The sequence below is a fragment of the Budorcas taxicolor genome, chromosome 16, assembly GCF_023091745.1.
Source record: "Budorcas taxicolor isolate Tak-1 chromosome 16, Takin1.1, whole genome shotgun sequence".
NCBI lineage: Eukaryota > Metazoa > Chordata > Mammalia > Artiodactyla > Bovidae > Budorcas > Budorcas taxicolor.
Window position 1 is genome coordinate 60,742,233 of NC_068925.1, and position 21,073 is coordinate 60,763,305.

The 21,073-nt window shown below is 38.8% G+C and overlaps 1 protein-coding gene across 1 annotated transcript in view; it reads left to right on the forward strand.

Annotated features, from left to right (window-relative positions):
• RASAL2 (RAS protein activator like 2) overlaps positions 1–21,073 on the forward strand; it is a 385,749-nt gene that overhangs the window by 343,422 nt on the left and 21,254 nt on the right. Inside the window, exons 6-12 of the mRNA XM_052653719.1 lie at positions 2,362–2,515; positions 5,937–6,035; positions 6,588–7,142; positions 9,276–9,420; positions 17,966–18,110; positions 18,739–18,975; positions 20,659–20,860. Coding sequence (XP_052509679.1) covers positions 2,362–2,515; positions 5,937–6,035; positions 6,588–7,142; positions 9,276–9,420; positions 17,966–18,110; positions 18,739–18,975; positions 20,659–20,860 — 1,537 coding nt within the window. The remainder of the gene's footprint in view (positions 1–2,361; positions 2,516–5,936; positions 6,036–6,587; positions 7,143–9,275; positions 9,421–17,965; positions 18,111–18,738; positions 18,976–20,658; positions 20,861–21,073) is intronic.

A 21,073-nucleotide genomic window follows, 5' to 3' on the forward strand; every position in this document is an offset into this window, starting at 1 on the left:
AATACCCTTTAGTAGGGGGCTGGGGATTATCCAGAAACAAATCACTGCCTTGTTCTCTAGCAGAGTTAAGAGATTCTCCTTCACCCCCAGAATTGCCTCAGTTTTTTCCCTATAGCTTCTGACTCCAAAATTGTTCATGGGAGTGGGTGGGGCCTCACTGTTCCGTCCTTTCTGTCTTAAAATGGTCACATTTGCAGACCATGCTCCTTGAATCCTTCACACTGGCGGCTTCTCCCTGCTGCCTTGGGCTCTAATCTCCTTATAGGTGTAGCACCATGGCAACAGGCCCAGCCTAGAGCCCAGGAACCTTGTTTATGTTACCTGAGGGGCTGGATGCAGCCTGAAGAAGAGAAGAACAATATTACCTGTCCTGCAGCCGGTTTAGAAGATGACTCTGCGTTCCGTTTCATGTGTTTCTGTTCTGCTGCTATTGAAGACTGGAAGTTACACCTGGAAAACATTTATTCAAAGATGCTATCAGTAACTGAAGGCAGCAGAGGAAGCTACCTTCTGTTGGTTCTTGTCTTCTAACCAGAGCTGTCTTCTGAGATGTAGCTCAGAAAAGTGACTTCCCGTGCTGTGACATGTGGCGGCGCTATGATTTGGGGGTGCTCTCCAAGGTGGCTGTTCAGTTGCTTCACGTAGGTAGACATTTATTTGATTTGAGATAATGTTGTTTTAGAATATTTTCCTAGGGAGTTTAAAGAATAAAACTAAGGCTTTTGTCGTATGTCTTATTTTGAATATGACTTCTTCATCTTTCCTTTTGAGAGGCTTACTCCCAGAGCGGGAGAGGCTTCTCCTCTCCAGGCAACTCCTCCTGGGAAAAAGGGGCTGAAATTGTTGTTTCATTTGTAATTAGGAACGGTTATAGTATCCTGTTGCCTCAACCAGGCTTCCCATGAAGCATACTGGGAAAGGTTGTATGGTAATTACATTAAAATTTGTTTTGCGTTTAGTTATTTATAGTTGATATGCTATGTTGACAGTATATAACATGACATTGTGGAGCTATTAAATTGTTCTATTTTTATGTACAAAACATTAGGTGGGTTTTTTGCAGACTTTATATTATCAGTGGTAAATGTAATTATTGACTCTTTGACCTTAAAAAGACTACTCAATATGAGAACATATGTTTTGTGTGTGGAAAGAAGAATGGACTAAAATCCTAGTCTTAGGATGTTTTTTCCTGTACGTATGGAATTTGATTAAACATTGTTGGAATGGAACCAGAAGGGAAAGAGCAGCCTTTAGTACTAGTTTCCTATATCTCATTAGTTTATAATTTAACTGCAAGCTACTCTGACATTAAGTATTTCAGTTCCTTTTAATGTTAACATGGTTATTTCAAGGAAATGAATGAAGCTGCTTATTTAATGCACTTTACAAAAACAAATACCTTTCTACAAGACATTTCTTTTTATCTCTATTACTAGGTACTTCTACTTAAAATATATGTATTTAACTCTGAGTGTTTCAGTCAATAAATACTGTAATTACTGAGTAAAACTGCATAGCTATCGAGTTCTAGATTCAAGAATATTGTGTTTAATATTGTTTGGCTTCAGGCAGTGAAGTACTAGCCTGTAGTGACAAGAGTCACAATTCCCCACATTCCATCTGGGGGACAAAATGAGCCAGAGCCCCTGAATGGTGTTGACAAAGATCTCTTCTAGATGGGAGTTGGAACATTTCTTTGGAGGGTGGGAAGTTTCTTCAAGGCATTTTACTGTTCATTCATATTTGTACAGTAAAGCATAAATAGAAACAAAAGCTTGCCAGAAAAGAATTCCATATTGAGATGAAAATCAGACCTTTTGAAAAGCAAGGTCTTGTGCTGAAAAGTTTGGCTTTGTTTCTGAGTATGTATATGTGTGTTTATTCTGCCAAAGCAGTGAAGATATAGCCACTACTATTTTGTCAGTGATAGTAGACAATAAAGCTATAGCATGGGGTGGGGGGGGCGGGGAAGAAACCATTTGTCTTTAAATAAGACCTTTGCATAAAAAAGAAATGCGTAAGGTTACCTTGAATGGTGTCTATTTCTCCATCTCCAGCACAGGAATGAGAATAAAAAACAATGTCTGTGGTGCAGCTTCCAGCTCCCTTGAGATTAGTAACATTATAGTACATTTTTGTGTTTTGTTGAAAAAAGAAAGTATGTATGTGCGCACACACACATGAGTATATATGTGGTTTCTATGTGTCCCATGGATATGATCCTATCATCATTATTACAGATGTATTTTTTCTCTTTAGGGATTTATCCATTTGTTGTTAAACCTCCATTGCATTTGACCTTTATTTTCTTATTGGCCAAGTAGTTACACTACCATAAATATCTTTTTCTACTTTTAGGTCTCGTGGGCTGCCTAAACTAAAAGAATCCCGTTCTCATGAATCTTTGCTGAGCCCATGCAGTGCCGTGGAATGTCTGGATCTTGGTAGAGGGGAGCCTGTATCGGTAAAGCCACTCCATAGCAGCATCCTTGGACAAGACTTCTGCTTTGAGGTAGGAAAGTCTAGGAAAAATGAAGAGTAGTAAGACAGCAGAGAGATTTTCTATCCAATATTCTTGTGATTGCATTACTGTATTATTGATGATTTGATCATCTTAACTGGTTTTCAGTCACTGAAAATTACCTACTTACACAGGAAAAATTAGAAATCTGCTAATCTAATTATGTTGGTGGTATTGGAGAAGACTCCTGAGAGTCCCTTGGACTGCAAGGAGATCCAACCAGTCCATTCTGAAGGAGATCAGCCCTGGGATTTCTTTGGAAGGAATGATGTCAAAGCTGAAACTCCAGTACTTTGGCCACCTCATGCAAAGAGTTGACTCATTGGAAAAGACTCTGATGCTGGGAGGGATTAGGGGCAGGAGGAGAAGGGGACGACAGAGGATGAGATGGCTGGATGGCATCACCGACTCGATGGACGTGAGTCTGAGTGAACTCCAGCAGTTGGTGATGGACAGGGAGGCCTGGCGTGCTGCGATTCATGGGGTCACAAAGAGTCAGACAGGACTGAGCGACTGAACTGAACTGAACTGAATTATGTTGGTGATTAAAGTTATTAATGATGGCTTCTCATTACTTTTGGCTTTGTCTGCTTTCAAAGTAAATGAATTCTTAGTACATTCTCAGCAGAGATCACAAGATTAATACTAAATTATTGTTAGTATTTTAATCTTTTGGTATTGAGAAAGATATCACACACAGTATGTTACTATTTTTCTTCTGAAAACCTAAGTCCCCAATTTTAATGATTCTTTGAGGGAAAAATACCAAAACCATAGTTTTTTCTAACTAAAACCTTAGCGGTTCAAGATCCGGGATCATGTCCTCTTTATTTTTATAAGTTCCATGCACTTAGCTTGCTCTCTGGCACGTTGCATGTGCCTAATTTCTTCAGTGAACAAACTGCCCTTTACCAGAAAATTATCACTTTTTATAAGGTAACTGTCCCCTCCCAAACTTAATGTACACAATTGGCCATTTGCAAAGTTAATTTCAAAACCATCTGTGTACTTGTTAGCATTATGATTTAATTAATTAGCACAGACTTACAAAATTACTAATGATGAGCCCTGTGTTAGATGTTGTAAAAGTTGAAAGATATCTGATACCTATCCTTGGGGACCTGCCCTATCCCACAGAAATACAGTGCAAGCCATGTGTGTGATTTTAAATTTTATTAAACCCAAATGTTACCATTTCCAACATGTAGCTAAAATAAAATTATCAACTGTTCACCTTCTTTTTTTTAAACTAAGTCTTTAGAATCTGATGTGTGTTTTACACTTAACCGCACATCTCAGTTTGGACTAGTTGTTTTTCAGGTGCTCACTAGCCACCTGTTGTTAGTAGCTACCATATTAGACAGAAGGTAACATCTGATCTAATTCACTGGGTTATAAACTGAGAGTAAGTTACTATGTGAGCCACGTTAGCAATTTGGACAGGTCATTTATTGGTGTTCTTTTCTATAAAAGTCTGTTAAAGTTTGCCATATTTGTGGAAATCAGTTCAACAGATTGTATGCCGAGACAGGTGGTAGGTTCTAGACATAGAGACAACATACTTCATTTCTAAAGGACATTGATAATAATATTCAAACTAACCTAATGACTGGAAATCAACAGACTGGTTGCCTAATAGAAGAGAAATGGGTTCCAGAGTAATTAATTCAACACTACTCAGTTCAGTTCAGTCGCTCAGTCGTGTCCAACTCTTTGCAGCCCCATGAATTGCAGCATACCAGGCCTCCCTGTCCATCACCAGCTCGCGGAGTTCACTCAGACTCGCGTCCATCGAGTCCGTGATGCCATCCAGCCATCTCATCCTCTGTCATCACCCATCACCTCCTCCTCCTGCCCCCAATCCCTCCCAGCCTCAGAGTCTTTTCCAATGAGTCAACTCTTCGCATGAGGTGTCCAAAGTACTGGAGTTTCAGCTTCAGCATCATTCCCTCCAAAGAAATCCCAGGGTTGATCTCCTTCAGAATGGACTGGTTGGATCTCCTTGCAGTCCAAGGGACTCTCAAGAGTCTTCTCCAACACCACAGTTCAAATGCATCAATTCTTCAGCGCTCAGCTTTCTTCACAGTCCAACTCTCACATCCATACATGACCACAGGAAAAACCATAGCCTTGACTAGACGGACCTTAGTCGGCAAAGTAATGTCTCTGCTTTCGAATATGCCATCTAGGTTGGTCATAACTTTTCTTCCAAGGAGTAAGCATCTTTTAATTTCATGGCTGCAGTCACCATCTGCAGTGATTTTGGAGCCCAGAAAAATAAAGTCTGACACTGTTTCCACTGTTTCCCCATCTATTTCCCATGAAGGGATGGGACCGGATGCCATGATCTTCGTTTTCTGAATGTTGAGCTTTAAGCCAACTTTTTCGCTCTCCTCTTTCACTTTCATCAAGAGGCTTTTTAGTTCCTCTTCACTTTCTGCCATAAGGGTGGTATCATCTGCATATCTGAGGTTATTGATATTTCAACACTACTAACAAGGCTATGGTTTTTCCAGTAGTCAGGTATGGATGTGAGAGTTGGACTGTGAAGAAGGCTGAGCACTGAAGAATTGATGCTTTTGAACTGTGGCATTGGAGAAGACTCTTGAGAGTCCCTTGGACTGCAAGGAGGTCCAACCAGTCCATTCTGAAGGAGATCAACCCTGGGATTTCTTTGGAGGGAATGATGCTAAAGCTGAAACTCCAGTACTTTGGCCACCTCATGCGAAGAGTTGACTCACTGGAAAAGACTTTGATGCTGGGAGGGTTAGGGGGCAGGAGGAGAAGGTGATGACAGAGGATGAGATGGCTGGATGCCATCACGGACTCGATGGATGCGAGTCTGAGTGAACTCTGGGAGTTGGTGATGGACAGGGAGGCCTGGCGTGCTACGATTCATGGGGTCACAAAGAGTCGGACACGACTGAGCGACTGAACTGAACTGAACTGAACTCTTTTCAATTTCATGTAGTAGCCTTCTGTAATATTATAATGTGAAGGCAGTCTCAAGAAATAAGCTGTTAGAGATCTTCTTCCCTTTTTAGTTATTTTTTTATTAACTCACTCAGAATTGAGGATATTTATTTGCAGGTAATTTTTAAAGGTATTAATTTAATTAGAGGTTTTCAGGTTTGTTCTTTCTAAACTGTAGGCCAGTTTTCGGTTCCTAAGCTGAATTCTCAGTGACCTTTGTCCTTACCTGGAGAGGAGTATAGACGCTAAGTAGATAACAAAGCAAAAAGTGAATGTAGGTGCACACATAGCTATCACAAAACCAGCAAATATCATTTTGGTTACCGTGTAGTATCATTTGGGTTCATAGCATATCCCTAACTCTTTGATATACACCTAGGAAGATAGAGCCCCCAAGCCCTAGGTTTCCTTTTCCTTATCTCTTATCTTTATGTTGAAGGTTACCTACTTAAGTGGAAGTAAATGCTTCAGTTGTAACTCTGCTTCAGAGAGAGATAAGTGGATGGAAAACCTTCGTAGGACAGTTCAACCAAATAAGGTAAGAGTGGCTTTGAATGTCCAAAAAACTGTATAACTCTATAAGCAGTAAGTTGATTGAAGGGAAATGCAGTAATATTAATAATACCTTAAATTTTACAGAATTTTTAAACACAAACATGTGTTTCATTATTTTGTGCTCAAAATGATCTTACTGCAGATAGTATCATGATTTTATCAGTGTGGATAAGAAGACTCAGAGAAGTTCCTTGACTAAGTGAGACCCGAATACAATACACAATAGAAATGGGACTAGAACACAGATTTCGTAATTGCTTACATACCTCTATCTTATTTGCAGAAAGCTAATCCAGGTGACATAAGACTGGCTATACGAGAATTTCCATTACGGGATGTTATTTCTTTAACCCAAGTGAAATAGAATGTTTGTGGCTCTCTAAGGGCTTGCTGTTATCTTGAATGATGAGATAGCAATCCCCTTCATTATTTTATGACTGCCCTTAATGAAGTACATAGTATCACTTACTTTAAGAGGAAAATGTTGTCTTTCTAGGATTTTGGCTCTCAAACACAACTTTGTTACTTTTTATAGGACAATTGTAGACGAGCTGAAAATGTTCTCCGTTTATGGATTATTGAAGCCAAGGACCTTGCCCCTAAAAAGAAATATTTCTGTGAACTGTGCCTTGATGATACCCTCTTTGCTCGTACAACCAGCAAGACCAAAGCAGACAATATTTTCTGGGGTGAACATTTTGAGTTCTACAGCCTTCCACCTCTTCATAGCATCACAGTTCACATTTATAAAGATGTGGAAAAAAAGAAGAAAAAAGACAAGAATAATTATGTAGGGCTAGTCAACATCCCCACTGCCAGTGTGACTGGTCGCCAGTTTGTAGAAAAGTGGTACCCAGTGAGTACACCTACACCCAACAAAGGAAAGACAGGAGGACCTTCTATTAGAATTAAATCACGTTTCCAAACCATCACCATTCTGCCTATGGAGCAATACAAAGAGTTTGCAGAATTTGTCACCAGCAACTATACCATGTTATGTTCTGTTCTTGAACCAGTAATCAGTGTGAGAAATAAAGAAGAACTAGCCTGTGCCTTAGTGCACATTCTTCAAAGCACTGGAAGGGCCAAGGTAAGTAGAAAGAGAGGTTGCATTGCCCAGAAAGGAAACCTATTATTGGTTCTTAGATTCAGAAAAAGTGGAGATGATAAAATTAAAGAAGTAAAATGAAGAATCTAACAAGTATTTATTTAAAGTTTATTTGCACAAAATGTAGACAGTACCACTAGCTCTTTATCGCCAAACAAAATGAATGGCAGGACTGGTCTAATAATCCCATTGTGTACAAGATTATTTCTGTTTAGTTCCAAAGTGTGTTGTGTGTTTTATTCCACGCTATATTTTAAATTAAGATTGACTGATGACTATATATATCACCTAGTCACAGAAGGAAGTATTCCTGAATCAGGTTGGTCACTAGCAAGAGTCTTCATGAGATTAATGTCTGAATTTAGAATTAAAATACCAAGGGATGTTATTGTTAGCTGTCTCATAATAGCCTTACCTCAGTTCATCCTGGATAGAAGTAAAAATCTAGAAAGATAGAAAGAGAAATACACTGATTGTATGAAGAACACTAAACAATTGATAGAGTCCTTGATCAGCCTGAACTGTGGTAATTATCACCTCTGCGAGGCATGTTCACTTAACTAGGCTAAAGTCTGCATTATATTATATGCAACTTGATCATGGTAAAATTGTATTTTAGATCTAGAGGAGTTCACAGCTAGAATTATTTAGAACCGAACAATAAAGTATTTTTTAACATTTCTTGATACATATCAGAATATATCAATATATTCAATATTTAGTTCCTTATTTAATTGCCTTCCTATTGATTGTCCTTTTAGTGGTTGAATTTATTAGTGATAATTTTGAGCTTTCTGGGTTTAAAAGAAATCATTGAAATTTTGAGTCTCATCTTTGAAATTGTATGGATATGTTCTTTCTGTGCTTCATTTGCTTGAGGTTCAAGGATTTTTTAACAGCTTTATTGAGGTACAATTTACGTATTATAAACCAAATCCATTTAAAGGGAAAAATTCAATGAGTTTTGACAGTTTATGTACTGTGGAAACCACAGCAGTCAAGACGCAGAATGTTACCATCACCCCTAGGTTTCTTCCTGTCCCTGAGCATAAGAGTTTTAGTAGTGATTCCTAAGTCTACAACTCTTTTACCCTGATGAAAAAAATCCCAGGGTGAACCTCATTAATATTAAAATGCTTAATTTTAAAATAAATCAGCATATTCCCTCTGTTTTTTATTTTGGACACTTTGAAATATCCAGTAAATATATACTATTCAAAATATATGACATTATCAGATTTCTAATTGAATAATGAACACTTAAGACTGTTGAGAAATGAAGCAGCTATTTCTTAAGGGCTTCATTTCTCCTTATGCCTTCCTTCACTATGGATGAGTAGATGGATGGATGAATGGATGGCTGGAGATATATACATACATAATTCACATAGCAAATGAGTTTAGATGTTTAGTTTAAGAAATTTCATGTTGATACTATGGACCAATTTGTAACTATTTTATACTGAACACCTAATATGTGTCAGAAACTGTTAAATGCTGAAATATAGAGGTGAACAAAAATAGACACTGTCTTTGGTCTCATGGGGCTCACAGTCTCTGGGGAAAACAGATATTAGTAAAATAATTACAGAAATGTGTGATTACAGTGAGAAGTGCAGATTTGTAAAAAGATGCATGGTGCCACAAGAATGTGGATTAAGGGGTCCTGACTAATGGAGTTCAAGGCAGTGTTGGTCAGACAAGGCTTCACTGAGGAAACGAGGCGCAAACTAAAATCCAAAGGATCCAAGGAATTAACTCCATAGAAATGGAGGCGGAGTAAGGGTGGGAGTGAAGCAGCACTGAGAACAGCATTTGCAAAACACTCTGTGGTGAACAGACAACGTTGTGTGTTAGAGGCTTGCAGGCCACGTGCAGGATGATAGTGCTTATCCGATGCAATGAAAAACCTTTGAAGGAATTTTTAACTTAAGGTTGGTAAGTTGGTAACACTTCAAGTTTTATGCTGGCTGACCTTTTCCCTTCAAATGAATCTGGTAGATTTAGTTTTAAAGCAGCATTCCCAGGATGTCTGACATTTCATCAGTCTCTCCTAACATGTAGTATTTATTCACATTCAGTTGCTTTCTGCCTGATTGAACATTATTCTACCAGGATTTTCTGACGGACTTGGTGATGTCTGAGGTGGATCGTTGTGGAGAACATGATGTCTTGATCTTCAGAGAGAACACCATTGCCACCAAATCCATTGAGGAATACCTCAAGTTGGTGGGACAACAGTATCTTCACGATGCACTGGGTATGGAGAAGGAAAACATCTCTTGTTTCCCTTTTGATTTTTAGGTTATTTCACCCTCATGAAACAACCAACTGGAACTCAAATTCTGAACATTATTTAGTTCCAACTGATTAAAGTGTTAAAATTGGAGTTTCAATTGTAGGAAGTGTCTGCAATACTCACCAGGGGAGGAATAGAAGATCTGTTTCTTATACCATGTACCATGAGAAAGCTCATGAGCACAGGCAGCTACCCCCATGCCCTCAAGTTCCTGAGATTCTGAGACATACAGTGATGTTAGTAATGAGATGTTCCATCTAGTTGATCTGTTTCCTCTGAAGTCTTGGGTATTTACATCATGATATATTGGGTTGGCCAAAAGGTTCATTTGGGTTTTTCCATACCATCTTATGGAAAAACGACAACAGACTTTTTGGCCAACCCAATAAATACATTACCTAAGTTTTGAAAGTGTTAACATTTGTTATCATGCATCAGTTCAGTTGATTCAGTTCAGTCGCTCAGTCGTGTCCAACTGTTTGCAACCCCATGAATCGCAGCATGCCAGGCCTCCCTGTCCATCACCAACTCCCGGAGTTCACTCAGATTCACGTCCATCGAGTCCGTGATGCCATCTAGCCATCTCATCCTTGGTCGTCCTCTTCTCCTGCTTCCAATCCCTCCCATAATCAGAGTCTTTTCCAATGAGTCAACGCTTCGCATCAGGTGGCCAAAGTACTGGAGCTTCAGCTTTAGCATCATTCCTTCCAAAGAAATCCCAGGGTTGATCTCCTTTAGAATGGACTGGTTGGATCTCCTTGCAGTCCAAGGGACTCTCAAGAGTCTTCTCCGACACCACAGTTCAAAAGCATCAATTCTTTGGCGCTCAGCCTTCTTCACAGTCCAACTCTCACATCCATACATGACCACAGGAAGAACCATAGCCTTGACTAGACGGACCTTAGTTGGCAAAGTAATGTCTCTGCTTTTGAATATACTATCTAGGTTGGTCATAACTTTTCTCCCAAGGGGTCGTCTTTTAATTTCATGGCTGCAGTCACCATCTATGGTGATTTGGAAGCCCAAAAAAATAAAGTCTGACACTGTTTCCACTGTTTCCCCATCTATTTCCCATGAAGTGATGGGACCGGATGCCATGATATTCATTTTCTGAATGTTGAGCTTTAAGCCAACTTTTTCACTCTCCTCTTTCACTTTCATCAAGAGACTTTTTAGCTCCTCTTCATTTTCTGCCATAAGGGTGGTGTCATCTGCATATCTGAGGTGATTGATATTTCTCCCAAACAATCTTGATTCCAGCTTGTGTTTCTTCCAGTCCAGCGTTTCTCATGATGTACTCTGAATATAACTTAAATAAGCAGGGTGACAATATACAACCTTGATGTACTCCTTTTCCTATTTGGAACCAATCTGTTGTTCCATGTCCAGTTCTAACTGTTGCTTCCTGACCTGCATACAGATTTCTCAAGAGGCAGGTCAGGTGCTCTGGTATTCCCATCTCTTTCAGAATTTTCCAGAGTTTATTGTGATCCACACAGTGAAAGGCTTTGGCATAGTCAATAAAGCAGAAATAGATGTTTTTCTGGAACTCTCTTGCTTTTTCCATGATCCAGCAGATGTTGGCAATTTGATCTCTTGTTCCTCTGCGTTTTCTAAAACCAGCTTGAACATCAGGGAGTTCATGGTTCACGTATTGCTGAAGCCTGGCTTGGAGAATTTTGAGCATTACTTTACTAGTGTGTGAGATGAGTACAATTGTGTGGTAGTTTGAGCATTCTTTGGCATTGCCTTTCTTTGGAATTGGAATGAAAACTGACTTTTTCCAGTCCTGTGGCCACTGCTGAGTTTTCCAAACTTGCTGGCATATTGAGTGTAGCACTTTCACAGCATCATCTTTCAGGATTTGAAATAGCTCTACTGGAATTCCATCACCTCCACTAGCTTTGTTCGTAGTGATGCTTTCTAAGGCCCACTTGACTTCACTTTCCAAGATGTCTGGCTCTAGATTAGTGATCACATCATCATGATTATCTGGGTCGTGAAGATGTTTTTTGTACAGTTCTTCCGTGTATTCTTGCCACCTCTTCTTAATATCTTCTGCTTCTGTTAGGTCTATACCATTTCTGTTCTTTATCGAGCCCATCTTTGCATGAAATGTTCCCTTGGTATCTTTAATTTGCTTGAAGAGGTCTCTAGTCTTTCCCATTCTGTTGTTTTCCTCTATTTCTTTGCATTGATCGCTGAAGAAGGCTTTCTTATCTCTTCTTGCTATTCTTTGGAACTCTGTATTCAGATGCTTATAACTTCCCTTTTCTCCTTTGTTTTTCGCCTCTCTTCTTTTCACAGCTATTTGTAAGGCCTCCCCAGACAGCCATTTTGTGTTTTTTGCATTTCTTTTCCATGGGGATGGTCTTGATCCCTGTCTCCTGTACAATGTCACGAACCTCATTCCATAGTTCATCAGGCACTCTATCTATCAGATCTAGGCCCTTAAATCTATTTCTCACTTCCACTGTGTAATCATAAGGGATTTGATTTAGGTCATAGCTGAATGGTCTAGCGGTTTTCCCTATTTTCTTCAATTTGAGTCTGAATTTGGTAATAAGGAGTTCATGATCTGAGCCACAGTCAGCTCCCTGTCTTGTTTTTGCTGACTGTATAGAGCTTCTCCATCTCTGGCTGCAAAGAATATAATTAATCTGATTTCAGTGTTGACCATCTGGTGATGTCCATGTGTAGAGTCTTCTCTTGTGTTGTTGGAAGAGGGTGTTTGCTATGACCAGTGCATTTTCTTGGCAAAACTCTATTAGTCTTTGCCCTGCTTCATTCTGTACTCCAAGGCCAAATTTGCCTGTTATTCCAGGTGTTTCTTGACTTTCTACTTTTGCATTCCAGTCCCCTATAATGAAAAGGACATCTGTTTTGGGTGTTAGTTCTAAAAGGTCTTGTAGGTCTTCATAAAACTGTTCAACTTCAGTTTCTTCAGCGTTACTGGTTGGGGCATAGACTTGGATGACTGTGATATTGAATGGTTTGCCTTGGAGACGAACAGAGATTATTCTGTCATTTTTGAGATTGCATCCAAGTACTGCATTTCGGACTCTTTTGTTGACCATGATGGCTACTCCATTTCTTCTAAGGGATTCCTGCCCGCAGTAGTAGATATAATGGTCATCTGAGTTAAATTCAGCCATTTTAGTTTGCTGATAATGCATCAGCAACGGAGAAAGTCCTGCCAGTTTCCACGACTCCCAGTTTCTGCCTTCAAGACCTATAGAATTTTTCATGACAACTAAGTTTTCTCCAATCAGTAGTTCTTACTGACTGGGTCACCCACTTACAGCTCCATGTTTGGTCATAAACTTCAGGTGTTACCACTAGAGTAAGGCACTGTGCTTGGCACTTCAATGTACGTTATGATAAAGCAGGCATGAGTTCCTTAAAGAACACTGTCATTATCTTTATGTCCCCAGTGCTTCACACAGAATGTAGAACAGCATTGTCCTAAAGAAACTTAATGTGAATCACATGTAATTTATACTTTCTAGTAGTCACAGTATTAAAAAGGGGCAAGAGAAACAGGTAAATTTAATTCCAGTAACATTTTATTCAAACCAGTATATCCAAATATTATTTAATATGTCATCAATATAAGAAATATGAACAAAATACTTTACTTTTTTCATGCTTTTTGAAATTATGTGTATTTTATCTACATTTATTGCATGGTCAGCTATGCAGTAGCCACATTTCAAGTGCTCAATAGTCACATGTGACTGTCAAGAGTAGACAGGTGTGTGTTGAAGGCAAGAAATAAGACCGAATGAGGTAATCACCAGTGAGGTAACAGGACTTGGCAACTCTTCAGTTGGTGGGAATGGGGCAGGGTGTGGTAGGGGAGGAGGTCAAATATTACAGTGAATTTGGGGTCCTTGCAAGTGACAAGAAAGATGATGAGATTCTTAACAGAAAGAGAACATAAAAGGAGTACGCTTGAAAGAATGAGAAATGATATTTCACTTCACATGTATTTAAATTGAAGTTCAAGTGGGAAGTCCCAGGGGTTCTAGGTAGGACATCCCAAGACTTCTGTCTAGCTGGCTGGTGGAAGTTTAGGACTAAGTTACCCATGTGGGAGGAAATCAGTGAAACTACCAGATTACAGGAGGAAGAGAACAGGGCCAAAGACAGATCCTACAGTGTTCCTGGCTTACGGTGTAGAAGGAAGCAGAGGAATGAGAGAAGAGGTCGGAGATAGAGGAAGCGTGCATGCCCATGCCAAAAACAAAGAAGAAGAAGGAAAAGAGTCTTAGACACCAAGAGGAAAAAAGCATTAAGAGAGTCAGAGATTAAGGAAGGTAAAGATTCAAAGAGAAACATGGCTGTTGGTTTTGCTCATTAGTGATGCCTGGGATTGTTCTCAGGAGCCAGGTCACAGGAGGTAAAAAGTGAATGACTGCTTGAGAAACAGCAGGTAAACACTGTGTTGGACAGTGAGTGCTGGACTCACTGTAGTAGCAGTCAACTCCTACTCTGGAGAAGTAAATTTTTTCTTCTCCTGCTTCCTATCTTCATTTTTTTTTTAAAGTTATATGCTTTAGTTTAAGATCTAATGGGAATTTAGAAGAATGGCAAAAATGGACTTTCATTGACATTAGGAAAGGTACAGAATCAGTCTTACATAAAAAGCTTATTACAGTCATATCATGAATTATATATAATAGTTTGCTTTAATGATTTGCACCACCTTATGAAAAGCAATAATGATGCATCTCAAACAGTATTCTCTATTCTGGGGAGATAAAGAGGTAGATACTTGTTGACCATCTACTGCTTAAACATCAAATATTCATATGCCACCATTCAGTGTACTAACCAGGATTTCCAAATGAAATAATTCCTGAAGTGAAAAGGAGAGACAAGTCCTTTGATAGAACAGTTAATAATTAAATATCTGATTGGCTCATTGAGATATGAAAATTCAGTGAGCAGGGGAAGAAATTCATGTAACCCCACAAAGATCTCTATTATCATTTTTGTAACCCAAGAGCAAGGGCCAGGGTGGTCAAAATGACTGCTGCTTCCAAGACACAAGCAAAATTAATTAGTAAGCTTCTTCAGGACAGAGATGCTGCTGTCTTCTCTCCATCTAACTCCCCATATTTCTAGTTAGCCTTTTAATCCTGAATTCTTGATAGCTAATGTTTCTCCTGTATTTTATTTTTTTATGACAAATTCTGTTTTGCAAGCAGTTTACAGAGTATGTCTTAGCACCAGTATAAATTAAGACTTATTTTATATGGTTCAAAATAGTAATAAGTGGTTTTCCAAAAGTAACCCTGAAGAAGTGCAAAAATTTCAGTTCCCTTAGACTGTTTTTTCATCATAGGATACTGTACTTGCTACAACAGGAGCCTCTAATCATACAATTAAATAAGACTTCATGGTAAGTTTTAAATAAAAAGACTTCACAGTGAAGTCAGTAAAACCAAAAAATCACATTAATAAGTACAGCTGAGCACTCTGAATAATTCAAGTTTTACTGTATTTCATACACTTTGGGCAAAAAAAAAAAAAAAAAGATGTTATTTGCAGACTGCCTGAAGAATGCTTAGAGAAAACTGAGTTAAAAGTTGCCAATCAAATTAAAGAATATCTGCCTGCTTTTTAGCCAGTCTTCATTTATCTTGATTAAGAACATTAATGTTGGTAGCATAGACTCTGCCTCAGTTAGACTTAAATCTTTCATCCATTAACCCCTTTTACTTTTCTAACTGAAATCAGATTTCGTGTTGATGTCCTGTGACACACAGGAAACACCATCTTCTGTGACATACAGAAAAGGCTCTAAAATGGCCTGATTTCCACCATTGATGGCGGAGGCAAATTTCCTTTTAACAATAATATGTCCATACCTATTGGCTTATTTCAACACATGAAATTTGGGTGCTAGATAGTAATGGGTATAGAACGTTGTAGAAAGTGAAAGTGAAGTCGCTCAGTCGTGTCTGACTCTTTGCGACCCCGTGGACTGTAGCCCACCAGGCTCCTCTGTCCTGGAGTGGGTTGCCATTTCCTTCTCCAGGGGATCTTCCCGACCCAGGGATCGAACCCAGGTCTCCTGCATTGCAGGCAGACGCTTTAACCTCTGACAAACTCAAATTTAAACATTTAAACACCCTTCCTGTTTATCTCTAATTGTCCTGTTCCACCCCACCCCCCACCCCGCCCTACCCTGCCAAGGCCAGAGAGCAGACGTGAAAGGATTAAATCTGTCTCAATAATTTGTGATCAGCTAAACAGCCTCTAGGTGCAGACCTATAAAAGTTCACTTTTCAATGTGGTACTTTCCACACTATCAGACACATAGGTTATAGTTTCAAAAGTGAAAAGAGTTTTCTTAATTTCGGAGGATTTTAAATATAATCAGGTAAAAGAAAAAAAACTTTAGACAATCAATTTACTTCCAGACCCTTGAGTTATTTATTTGGTTCTTTTTTTGAAGGAAAAGAGAAAAATACTCTCAAAATTCACAAGTTATCATTAATATTATTTCCCCAGAATAGGTACAGCTCATTAAGCTGAATATTAATGATACAAATTTAGAGGCGGATTGATTTTTACATCAAGTATTTGACATTGATGACTTAGTTTTAAATTCCAGTACTCTTTAAATGAGGTGAAATCTGTGGGCGCACAGAGCCTCTCAGGTGACACTGAGAATGTGTTCAGTAGAAATCTTGTGAGAGCTGGTAAACAATTTAAAAGCCTTTTTACTAACTTTGGTTTTTTTCACTTGATGAAAAGTTATTTTAAAACTACAAAGTGTGTACATAACACTTACTGTGGGGGCCCCTACTAAGTACCCAGGCACCATATTAGACACTTTTCATGCCCTGTTCCTCACCATAGCTCCAGCAGATTGGAGTTCTTAATACTATTTTCCAAATAAGGCACCCGAAACTCAGACCAGTTAAGTAAATTTTCAGGCCGCCCACAGCTGGTTAAGTGATGAGTCCAGGATTTGACCCTAGATCTGTCTGGTTGCACAGCCTTTAATTTTTCTCTGCACCACTTTCTTTTCTGTGCAGCATTTAAATTTCTGTCCTCCAAGCATTTTACTTCCAAATAATCACTTCTCATCCTCTTATCACAGCTATTTTTTTTAATCTTTCATTTACCTTAGTACTAGCCATTTTGATAGAAAATACTCTTTGTTATTGCTTCTGCTTCTTAATTTTTTTGTAGAAATTACTGTTCACTTTCATGATATCTATTAGTAACTAGCCTGAACTTCAGTTACTATGAGCAGATTTGGAAGGAGCTTTGAAAGATCTACTCCTTTTTCATAAAGACGTATTTTAAAAAAGAAGAAAACCATACTACCATCTCTGACAACTATTTTTTGAGCTCCTGCAATGCTTTAGGGGAGAAGGCAATGGCGACCCACTCCAGTACTCTTGCCTGGAAAATCCCATGGACGGAGGAGCCTGGTAGGCTGCAGTCCATGGGGTCACGAAGAGTCGGACACAACTGAGCGACTTCACTTTCACTTTTCACTTTCACACATTGGAGAAGGAAATGGCAACCCACTCCAGTGTTCTTGCCTGGAGAATCCCAGGGATGGAGGAACCTGGTGGGCTGCCGTCTATGGGGTTGCACAGATTCGGACATGACTGAAGCGACTTAGCAGCAGCAGCAGCAATGCTTTGGGAGCTATTTCATAGGCTTGGGATTTGAACTTGAATAGAACCCAGTCCCTGATCTTCAGTCGTATTCATCCTGAAGATGAGACGAGTGTGTGAACAAATAAGCACAAAATAGCACGAAGCATAGAACAGAACAGATACAAGGTACGGTTCATAAAGGAGGATAAACAGATTAGGTAAAGATTTGCTCTTTCAGGAAATACTGGGCATATCTCTACAAAGGATAAGATGTATGAACAGGGCATCTAAACTAAACTTATTTGGAAAAACATCCAAATTATATAAAGAGATGCTGTGCTGTGTGCTATGTTGAATTACTATCCCCATTAGGAGAGGTGGACCTAGAAACCCTTACTTGAATCTGAGTTTGGCACTCAGTTTGGCACCAGTATTAGCCCTTAAAAGCATAGGTGGGTTATTTATTCAGACCTGGGGTATTTATTCTTCTAAAATAGTAACAACATTATTCAAAAGGTAGAGAGGTCTTTAATGAGTTCCTGCTAATTAAATATATTTGTGGTTTCAGATAAAAGATGTAAAGTTGTAGCATTTTTTAAAGTAGTTTCATTATCCTTTTTATAAATATCATGGTGACAGTGTTAATGAGTGCTGTTTTTCCACTTCCAGGATAAGGAAAATAAACATGACATGTAGGAGGTGGTAAATCTTAGATTCCAAAGCAATAACCTTTTCTGAACAGTCTTGTGCCCTCCGTGTCAGGCACCAGAAAGAGTTCCTATTACACATTTTAGTACAGAAATCCTAAATTCTTTTGTGCTATTCAGGAAGACACTATTTATAGTTATCCGATCCATCATCTTCTCTTCTTCAAATAGGGGAGTTCATCAAAGCTTTGTATGAGTCAGATGAAAACTGTGAAGTGGATCCCAGCAAATGTTCATCCAGTGAACTTCTGGACCATCAGAGCAACCTGAAAATGTGCTGTGAGCTGGCTTTCTGCAAGATCATCAACTCTTACTGGTGAGCCGCTATCAGTGCTTCATTCCCTGCTTATGGAACTTGACTTTTTTCCATATGAAAGTTATCACAGTGTTAACTGTGATTTCCCAACCAAAGGAAGAGAAGTTAAAAGTTTCCCTAATACAGTTTTGTCTAAAATCTAAACCTATATTGTAAGAAGTCCCCCTGAACTATCCACATAAATGTAATCTTTCCCCAGAATATTAACACCACATCCTCGAATACCAAAAGTACTTTAAGAACTTTTAAAACATATTTACTAGTGTCAGACAGATGCGTTCTGATCACTATTCTCACCAGCAGTCGATGAGATTTTAGAAGACTTGTGATGAGCAGTCTGTAGAGAGATTACGCTGAGCTAGAGTAAACCAAATGGGTTAGTCAGGAGCTGCATGCTATCTTCCCACTTTGCAAAACCTAGTTTACACTAGTTCCTGAGATTTACAACATCAGGTTTCTGGTCTCCATCTGGATGTCTGTGATTTGTCCATCACCTCTCAGCCGTGAATCAGTGGAGTTCTCTCTATTATTTCCTCCTCATAGTCTGACTCTGTGGGGCCACAGTGGGATCCTCCCGGGCTTTTATGGGTTCTAGTACCTTTACCTTTGGTCTTTCTTTCTTCCCCAGTGTTTTTCCTCGCGAGCTGAAAGAAGTGTTTGCATCCTGGAAACAGCAGTGCCTGAACCGCGGCAAGCAAGACATCAGCGAGCGGCTCATCAGTGCCTCGCTGTTTCTCCGTTTTCTGTGCCCGGCCATCATGTCTCCCAGTCTCTTCAACCTCATGCAGGAGTATCCTGATGACCGCACATCTCGGACCCTGACTCTTATTGCCAAGGTCATCCAGAACCTGGCCAACTTTGCCAAGTAGGCGGAGCTACCGTAACCACTTTCTAAAAATGCCACTTAAAAGTACATGAGGCCTAACCTTTAGATGAGCATGGGGCACCGCATCACTCGTATTACATGATTTTCATCGTGATGTTATTAAAGACAGCAAAAAGATTGACATCACTTTGAATATTCACTTTGTAGAGGAATAGTTAAGTAATCCATGCACCAATGGAATATATGCAGCTACTACAAAATGTGTTTATGAATAGTATGGAAAATGATAAAGATATAATTATATTAAATGAAAAGTGCTATTTTAAAAAAGAGAGAGGACAGAAAAGAGATAGCCAAAAAAAGAGATAGGACACCAAATGGTGTATATGCTTTTATCCCCCAATATGATATTGCAAAAACCTAAATATAAGAAAGTTGGGAAGGAATTGGCCTGACCCCTTCAAAAAAGTCAATATGAAAAATGGAAAAGATGAAGTGGGGACTATTCTGGATAAAAGAGACAAGGCAGTGTTTGGATCTGAATTGGAGAAAAAATTATTAAAATCATTTTGGGAACAACTGGTGAAATAGGAACTCTATATGAGATGATTTATAAATAACGTCTTACAGTTTCAGTGTGATAGTGGCACTGGTATGTGTAAGAGTTATTCATTATTCTAGAGAAGTAGGCACTAATGAACTTAGCTGGGGGTTATGTCTGCAACTTAGTTTAAAATGGTTCAATCAAAAAAAGAGAGAAGGTGAAAACAGACTTGGCAAAATGTGAACGGTTGGTTAACGTAGGTAAATGGCATATGGGTTTCCACTGTATATTCGTTGAAATTTTCTGTAGTTTTAAACTTTTTCAAAAAGTTAGGAGAAAGCAGCTGGAGAAGAAATGTGCTGAACTATAAAGAGCAGATATGTTTGGGTGGTAGAGTTGGTACAGCCATCCTTTTTTCTTTATACTTTTCACTGTTTTCAAATTTTTCTTAAGTTTGTATAATTTTTATAGTTTATAGGAAATAATTTTAAGAAATCACTGAGAAGCAGTTCACACTGGCAGAATTGATCCCAAATGTTCTCAATATTGAAGCTTAAGTATGTTTCTAGTAGCAATATATTGAAGGAAGAAATTAGAACTTGAGTGAAACACATTGTTTTCTAGCCTGTGGTTCTTTGAAAGTGCACGAGTTTAACTTAGTGTGCACTACATATATGCCAACAGAGGAATCTATGTTTACCCATATTTGATCTAATTCTTATAAAAATTGTCTCTAGCTTATTTTAGAACATGTTCGTTGGATTTAAGCCAGGCCCAGAAGATAGCTAGAACCTAGACAGACAAGGAAGAGAGGAAATTCTCTAGTAGAAATAAATAGCATAAGCAAAGGTTTGGAGAAGAAAAGAAGTATACTATATTTGGGAGACTTTGAAGAAGTTAGTGATACTGAGGTTTATACTGATAATGAATGTTTATACTGGCTTCAAATACCAGGGAAAAAGCACTTTGTCTTTACCCTATAGAGAATAGAAAGCCATTCAAAGTTTTTGAGTATTAATGTAATATTAAGAAAGTATGTTTTAATACTTATCACTTACAGATAATAAATTAGTCACCTCCCTAAAAAAAAAAGTATAGCTCTGTGTAAAGTCAATTCAAAATGGTCACATCTCTTTTCCTGAATATGTTCTTTCTCATTTTCTCTCCCTCTACTTCAGATTTGGTAACAAAGAGGAATACATGGCATTCATGAATGATTTTTTAGAACATGAATGGGGTGGAATGAAGCGCTTTCTTTTGGAGATCTCTAATCCAGACACCATCTCAAACACCCCAGGCTTTGATGGTTACATTGATCTGGGCCGAGAGCTTTCAGTTTTGCATTCCTTACTGTGGGAAGTAGTTTCCCAACTTGATAAGGTAAAGTAGGCTGGAAGGGCAATGGCAGATGGGAGGTAGAGTACCCTAAGCCTCATGAATTCTGGAGAGTGTCTGCGGAGTGATCACGTTCATGCTTTCTGCTAGTTGAAAGCAACCTTTTGACCTAGAAGTCTGGGAGGAAATTGTTATTATTTCTGAGTAAAATATGTGTCCTAACCAACCAGGAAAATGTAGAAAGCCATGAAATTATTA